This window comes from Corticium candelabrum, chromosome 3 (assembly GCF_963422355.1).
Source record: "Corticium candelabrum chromosome 3, ooCorCand1.1, whole genome shotgun sequence".
In the NCBI taxonomy this organism is placed as follows: domain Eukaryota; kingdom Metazoa; phylum Porifera; class Homoscleromorpha; order Homosclerophorida; family Plakinidae; genus Corticium; species Corticium candelabrum.
Genome location: NC_085087.1, coordinates 8,299,337 through 8,306,836, shown reverse-complemented (window position 1 = coordinate 8,306,836; position 7,500 = coordinate 8,299,337). Strand labels below are relative to the sequence as shown.

Below are 7,500 nucleotides of genomic sequence, written 5' to 3'. Positions count from 1 at the left end.
CTAAATACTCTGTACAATAATTGCTAAATGTGGCACTTGCATGCAAATATACTTTCAATACCTAGCTACACACATATTTCTCAACTACATGACTATCATTCTATCAATTGAAATTTTAATGTTTTGAGTAAAAGATTTGTGCTGGCCAGTCAAGGACCACGATTCTCTTCAAAACATTAGCATTCAACAATTTCATTGTTGACTTTTTGGTAGTGTTGGAGAGTCACTGTTTGTTGCTAATATGCCAGTATCAGAAAGGAGGGGCAACTTGCTCCCACTTAGAGAAATCTATTGAACATAGTTAGGTTTACGTTCGACATGGAGTGCAGCTAGATGAGCAGCTGCAATACTTGAAACACGTTCCTTACCTGTAAGGTAGGACTGCTGCCGGCTACAACATATTGAGCTCCAGTAATATTGTGCGTGTGAACAATTGGCCAATGTTCTAGAGTCAAGATGAAAAACAGAGTGACAACTTATCTGTATGTGTGAAAGTTTGTATACTTTACCATCATTTCCAACTGAATGATTCTCGTTTTCCTATCAATTTCAATAAGAAGGGAATAAAAGAATATACAACTAGCTAGACAATAGAATGAATTACCGTGTCATCTTTCAATACATCAGCTAGAGAAACTGTCAAGGAAGTAGATGTAGAATCACTACAAGCTCGTATCTCTACTGTCACCTCAGTTATATCAGCTTTACGTACATCGGGCTTCAAGCAAACATCAAATTTCAACTGAGTGGTGTTTCCTGACCATGTTTTCCATAAACATGTTGAAGAAAATTTCTACACACGTGCGTGCGCACACACACACACACACACACACACACACACACACACACACACACAAGCAATAGATTAGGGATGATCAAAAAATGATGTTTATAATAGTTTCCTTACCTCACTTTCTTTCTTCATTTTCCATGAATTGCCTTCAATTGCAACACAAATATTACCATGTCGATTGATGTCAAGAGCGTTTGGTCCATCAAGAAATATATGTTTGGGTGTTTTGGTAAATTCAATTTGCTTGATTTCCTTAATGGAAAGAAAAAGTTGATAATATTTACATTTGGATCAACTGACAAAATTACCTTAAAAATATCCAAACAGTGATCGTGAAGAAAAACATTCAAAATGTATCTTTTCTGTTTGCTGTTTGGCTGGTATCCAAAAACCGAGCAGAGAATCTGCTTCTACCCCCTAATGGAGTTGACTATTGGTGTACCAAACCAACAGTATTGACAAAAGTGATTAAGACTCAGTGTTTGCTGATTAGGATCATACACACAATCATCTGTGTAGTGTGTTACTTCGCCAGTATCCGTGTTATACTCTACAATTGTCTCCCAGTCACATGAAGTATACACATCACAATTTGCCCTCTTGAGCTTCATCAGCCAATTCTTAGGAACGGCTGTGAATGGAAACAAAACCTTCACGGGTTGTTGAAATGTTAGCCCGTGTGGTTCAAGTGAGAGAACAGGACTAAACATAAACTCATTGTCAGCCACTGGTGGCAATAGAGCATCATCAATGTAGGTCTTTAGTACAAGGTTTGTCAATCTGTTTACAGAATTGGGGGGAACAAATATGTTTCCACGCTGATAACCACCTTTTTCATCAACATCTAAGGACAAGGTACTGACTAGCGGATTAATCTTTGGATTCTAAAATAGAAGTTGACCATTAAATCATATATACACATTTATAATCACTGATTATGGATTGTACCTCCATCAAAAATTCTTCTGATGTTTGTTGAAAAACCTGGGGGTCAATCTTTTCGAACGGTAGTGGCACATCTGTCACAATACGAACTGAATAAGTCTGGACTGTTACTTAATCAAGGGGTCGGTTTTTCCACTATACTTATACCTGTTGTTCTTAATTAATAAAAAAAGAGACACACAGATTGAATAGAAGACCCACCCTGTCATCAGCTGCATGCGTACAAAGGGATTTGTACTGCAAGAGATCGAAATACTTGCTGTGATAGGAGAAATTAATATTAAATTTGATCAGACACGCGGGATACCTAAAAATACGTAGAATAGCAACTCTGCACTTGTCTAATATTACCTGGGCAACACGTGGTCTGCCGCTACAGTAAAAGTCTCACCTTCCTTTGTTTTGTCACTCCTCATATTCTCCATGATAGTGCATGTTCCAAGCTCAACATCAGAAGAACATCTAGGGCTTGCAGGTTTTCTATGTCTCTGATGATACATCAAATACATGGCAACTACTATGATGATAATACCCACTACTACACCAACAGCAGTTTCGATGCTATGGCTGGATTCTGATACAGACTGAGGATTCATGGTTGACACTGTCATGTTGGGTCTACTAGTCATTGTTGTTGTCACAAAAGTTCTCTTACTGGCTCCCACAGCTGCTTTTGTAGTTGCAGGTGTTTGAGTTGTCATCGTGTTAAGAGTTGAGATTGTGGCCAAGGGAGTTACAATGTCTGGAGTTGCCAAAGGGGCCAGCACAGTGGCCAACATTTTGGTCCTCCTTGTGTTTGACGTATACGTTGTAGTTGTGATTAATACTGATGTACCTTCTTCAGTTGACGTATTAGTATTGTTTGTAGGAGTCTTCACAGTGGCTGCATTTTGGGTTGTTTTTACTGTCGTTACATCCGGGATTGCAGTAGTCAAAACTGAAGTTGGAGTCCGAGTTGGAAATGTAGGAAACTCTGCACAAACACACACAGGCGCATATACAGCTATATAGATCAATGGTTTTCAAAGCTTTCATTATAAGTTAAACTGCACACATTTGAATCTGAATCTGTAGCACAACATAATTAAATTAGCTAGGCATCCATCATCCATGCAGCTGTCTAGTTAAAGATCAATTAAAATCTTAGTTTCTTTCTACACGAATTTGCACAAAGAATGAACTAAAACGTAATCAAACTATAGCTCTGTTGTCTTGCTTTACAATCATCGACCCTAGATGACAGCTACACGTGTAAATGCAGGTAATTTGTTGTAGGATGTCTTTATATGTGTGTAGTGTATCTGTACGTAGTGTGATTGTGATTGTGACTGCAGTGTGATTTTGAGAATTCTTTGTCTTCCTTTTAGTAAGGGAATTGCAGCAGGTTATGTGTAAGAAAATATTATTTATTATTATTTATTATTATTTGTTATTTATTATTATTTATTATTTATTATTTATTATTATTTATTTATTATTATTATTTATTATTTACTATTATTTATTTATTTATTATTATTTATTATTTATTATTATTATTATTTACTATTTATTATTATTATTGTTATTATTGAACACAAACATGCAACTTTATTGATATTTATTTATATTACTACTCAACGTCTAAGACCTACCATGACTCTGTAATTTCACTGATTGTTCAACTGTCTTTGATGCGTAAGCATTTGTTAATTAAAATAATTTTTCAGCTGTTGACAAGTGTACACGCAATCTTCACAGTACAGTACACCAAGGCTAATGCATTCCAATGTTGCAACACTTTCATGGTGTGGCAAGCTCGCTTATCTTGTTAGCCGTTTTTCTTTCAACATCCTCCTCATCCTTCTATCTAGGTCTTTTGCTTTCACCGACAAAAACAATTGGTTGATTCATCTGTCAGCTACTAAATAATTTGCAAGTGTACATCTACCAGTGCTAGCGAGCAGTTCGATTCATATTGAATGTAGTAGGCCTTGCCGCCTTTCCACAGCTTTATTTTGTATGTTTTAGAAAAAATGGAGTGGCTTAATTAGATAAAGATGTAATAAGGCTAGAGTACTACAGGCCACCAAGCCCGACTTATCCATGCATGACCAACAAAAAAATTCCGATTAAGCAAAGACAAAAAAGACACATAGGAGTTACTAAATTTAAAAATGCGTTAGCACAACAGAGGTACAGTAGCCTAAAACATTAAATATGTAATGTATATATTGGAAGAGACTTACCAGGCATCGATGAAGCTTGATTGACGTTCTGACTAGCACTTGACGTGGCGGCTGTCGAGAAAACTTCGATTCCGCGACATCTCTCTGTGACGTTACTGATGACAGTTGACAAGCAAACGTCTAGACTGTAGATGTTACAAACACATGTCTCTATTCCTTGAGCGGACGAATCCTGAAGAAATCCGTGGAAATATGTCGCGCAGGCTGATGAACAGACAGTTGTGTTGTCTCGATCCTGCAGCAGGGCGTCGCAATGCGATGTAAACGTCGAGTATTTAGCACGACACGTGCCGGTGGAGTTGCATGTATTCAGAGCGTCTGTACAGTTCAGTACAGCGTCGGATGAGGAAACCGAAAGGGAGAAAACAAAGCATGCGATGATGATAACACATGAGTTGACTGTAAACGACTGCATGGTCAAATGAGACCGTCCGGAAAGCTTCAAGTCTTTATCTAGATAACCACAGTTCCCACTTATTCTCCTATTCGGGAATAGACCTTTTTTAGAAAACTGTTTACATCAACGTATTGAAAATAAACCGGTCACTCTGCTTATTGGATTCTCTCTGGTAGTTAGACAGGCTACGCCCACGTTTTTGTGGTTCTAACTATAAGTATGGAATTGAAGAGCAGAGATGGGCATAGCTAATTATTGCTAGTGGAATAAAAGGTTCCAGTATAGAAACGTTTCGCTATGAACTTAGGTTCAAAGGTTCAACCAATGCCTCAACTACATAAGCTTGCTAGCTACAGCTGTTTCACTTATCAATCCATAATTCAGAGTACGTCTGCGTCAGCTTTCAAGTAGTGGGCGTCATAGCGGTGACTTTGAAGTTATCTGACACCTGGTGTAAATGAAGGAGCAGGGCAGGGCCAAGCGCGTGTCATACTGAAAGTTAGTAATTGTGTTGTATGCGGATGTGACGTGAACCCTGCATTGATCGTCTGGACGTCTGGATGCGCTGGTTGTAGTCGAGTATGCGGATGTGACGTGCGCTCGCCAGCCTCTAATTCCCGGAGTGCCTAGCCTCGGACCCCAGACGTTTCTACAGGCGCTTACGTATGTACAAAGCACAGAGTAGGCGGGGAAAGGGCAAAAGTGGGCAGGAAGGAAGAACCTTTCTTTTCTTTTCTTCCTGTTTCTTTCTTCCCGCCCACTTTTGCCCTTTCCCCGCCTACTCTGTGCTTTGTAAGCGCCTGTAGAAACGTCTGGGACCCGAGGCTACGGAGTCACCGGGCCGCTTTTACGTACGTCCGTGTGTCACGGAAGGTGCGTCTTCTTTGCAGAAGTGGCGTACAACAATAGATTGCCACCGCCCATAGGGCGGGTACAGTATCGGTAAGTACTAGTATTACCTATTCGGCATGCCTAGAGCTATATATCGTGTGTGTGTGTGTGTGTGTGTGTGTGTGTGTGTGTGTGTGTGTGTGTGTGTGTGTGTGTGTGTGTGTGTGTGTGTGTGTGTGTGTGTGTGTGTGTGTGTGTGTGTGTGTGTGTGTGTGTGTGTGTGTGTGTGTGTGTGTGTGTGTGTGCTGATTCTTACACACACTTTGTAAGTACATCATGTACTTTGCTACTAAATACTCTGTACAATAATTGTTACAAAAGTGGCACTTGCACAACAAATGGTTCAATGCCTAGCTATGTGACGTACGTGTCATCTACTTTACACACATTTCTCAAGTATATGACTACATTCCCTAAATTGAAATTCTTACGTTTCTATGATAGCCACGACTCTGGTGTCACAACTTTCCTTCTTACACACATGAACACTCAAAGATATGATTATTGACTTTCTGGTAGTGCTTAAGTGTCACTGCTTATTGCTAATGTGTCAGTATCAAAAAGGATTGAGGCCAACTTGTTCTCACTTTGTGCAATCTATTAAAATATGTATTTAGGTCTATACGTTGGAGTGCAGATCAAAGGGCATGTGGAATGTTTGAAACATGTTCCTTACCTGTAAGGTAGGATTGCTGCCGACTACAACATTTTGAGCTCCAGTAATATTGTGCGTGTGAACAATGATTGGCCGATGTTCTAGAGACAAGATGAAAAACAGAGTGACAACTCATCTGTATATGTGAAAGTTTGTATACTTTACCATCATTTCCAACTGAATGATTCTCGTTTTCCTATCAATTTCAATAAGAAAGGAATGAAAGAATATACAACATACAATAGAATAATTATATTACCGTGTCATCCTGCACTACATCAGCTAGAGAAACTGTCAAGGAAGTAGACATAGAATTATCACAAGCTCGTATCTTTACCCTCGCCTCAGATATATCGGCTTGAAGTACATTGGGTTTCAAGCAAACATCAAATTCCAATCGAGAAGTGTTTCTTAACCATGTTTTCCATAAACGTATTGAAGAAAATTTCTGCACACCACACATGCACAAGCACGCGTGCACACACACACACACACACACACACACACACACACACACACACACACACATACACACACACAAGCAATAGATTAGGGATGATCAAATAATGATGTTCATAACAGTTTCCTTACCTCCCTTTTTTTCTTCATTTTCCATGAATCTCCTTCTATTGCAACACAAATATTACCATGTCGGTTGATGTCAAGAGCGTTTGGTCCATCAAAAAATAAATGTTTGGGTGTTTTGGTAAATTCAATTTGCTTGATTTCCTTAATGAAAGAAACAGTTGATAATAGTTACATTTGGATCAACTAACAAAAATACCTCAAAAATATCCAAACACTGATCATGAAGAAAAACATTCAAAATGTATCTTTTCTGTTTGCTGTTTGGCTGGTATCCAAAAACCGAGCAGAGAATCTGCTTCTGCCCCCAAATGGAGTTGACTATTGGTTTACCAAACCAACAGTGTTTACAAAAGTGATTAAGACTCAGCGTTCCTCGATCAGGATCATACACACAATCATCTGTGTAGTGTGTTACATCACCAGTATCTGTGTTATACTCTACAATTGTCTCCCAGTCACATGAAGTATCATACACATCACAATTTGCCCTCTTGAGCTTCATCAGCCAATTTTTAGGAACGGCTGTGAATGGAAACAAAACCTTCACGGGTTGTTGAAATGTTAGCCCGTGTGGTTCAAGTGAGAGAACAGGACTAAACATGAACTCATTGTCAGCCACTGGTGGCAATAGAGCATCATCAATGTAGGTCTTTAGTACAAGGGTTGTCAATCTGTTTACAGAATTTTGGGGAGCAAATATTGCCACATATTTTCCATGCCGATAACCACCTTTTTCATCAATATCTAAGGTCAAGATACTGATTGGATCAATCTCTGAATTCTAAAATAAAAGTTGACCATTAAATCATACACATTTACAATCATTGGTTATTTATGGATTCAATGTATATATATACCTGCATCGAAAAGTCTTCTGTTGTTTGTTGAGAAATTTGAGGGCCAGTATTAATGATTTCAGGTGGTGCTAGCACGTCTGTCACAATACAAATTGAATGAGTCTGCTACTTAATCAAGGCTCCACATGTTCGTTTCCACTACTCAT

General features: G+C 38.8%; 2 protein-coding genes and 2 long non-coding RNA genes across 4 annotated transcripts in view; all 4 read right to left on the bottom strand.

Moving 5' to 3' along the window:
• The window catches only part of LOC134177429 (uncharacterized), a 934-nt gene extending 125 nt beyond the window's left edge, over positions 1 to 809 (bottom strand). The window contains exons 1-4 of the long non-coding RNA XR_009969516.1: positions 605 to 809; positions 510 to 540; positions 369 to 445; positions 1 to 288 (exon numbers count right to left, since the gene is read on the bottom strand). The exon at positions 1 to 288 is cut by the window's left edge and continues 125 nt beyond it. This is a non-coding gene — a long non-coding RNA (uncharacterized LOC134177429). The remainder of the gene's footprint in view (positions 289 to 368; positions 446 to 509; positions 541 to 604) is intronic.
• Positions 810 to 864: 55 nt separating this feature from the next.
• LOC134177514 (uncharacterized) lies at positions 865 to 2,537 on the bottom strand. The gene is made up of 4 exons (XM_062644304.1): positions 2,130 to 2,537; positions 1,742 to 1,812; positions 1,102 to 1,677; positions 865 to 1,045 (listed from the first exon to the last, which is right to left on the bottom strand). The coding sequence occupies exons 1-3, from the start codon at positions 2,515 to 2,517 to the stop codon at positions 1,204 to 1,206; spliced, it is 933 nt and encodes a 310-aa protein (XP_062500288.1). The 5' UTR covers positions 2,518 to 2,537; the 3' UTR covers positions 865 to 1,045; positions 1,102 to 1,203.
• Positions 2,538 to 5,944: 3,407 nt separating this feature from the next.
• Positions 5,945 to 6,371, bottom strand: LOC134177337 (uncharacterized). Its single transcript, XR_009969479.1, has 3 exons — positions 6,169 to 6,371; positions 6,075 to 6,105; positions 5,945 to 6,010 (listed from the first exon to the last, which is right to left on the bottom strand). It is a non-coding gene; the product is annotated as an uncharacterized LOC134177337 (long non-coding RNA).
• Positions 6,372 to 6,447: 76 nt separating this feature from the next.
• The window catches only part of LOC134177776 (uncharacterized), a 1,119-nt gene continuing 66 nt past the window's right edge, over positions 6,448 to 7,500 (bottom strand). The window contains exons 2-4 of the mRNA XM_062644555.1: positions 7,355 to 7,431; positions 6,694 to 7,278; positions 6,448 to 6,638 (exon numbers count right to left, since the gene is read on the bottom strand). Of these exons, the coding sequence (XP_062500539.1) occupies positions 6,483 to 6,638; positions 6,694 to 7,278; positions 7,355 to 7,431 (818 nt within the window). The 3' untranslated portion in view covers positions 6,448 to 6,482. The remainder of the gene's footprint in view (positions 6,639 to 6,693; positions 7,279 to 7,354; positions 7,432 to 7,500) is intronic.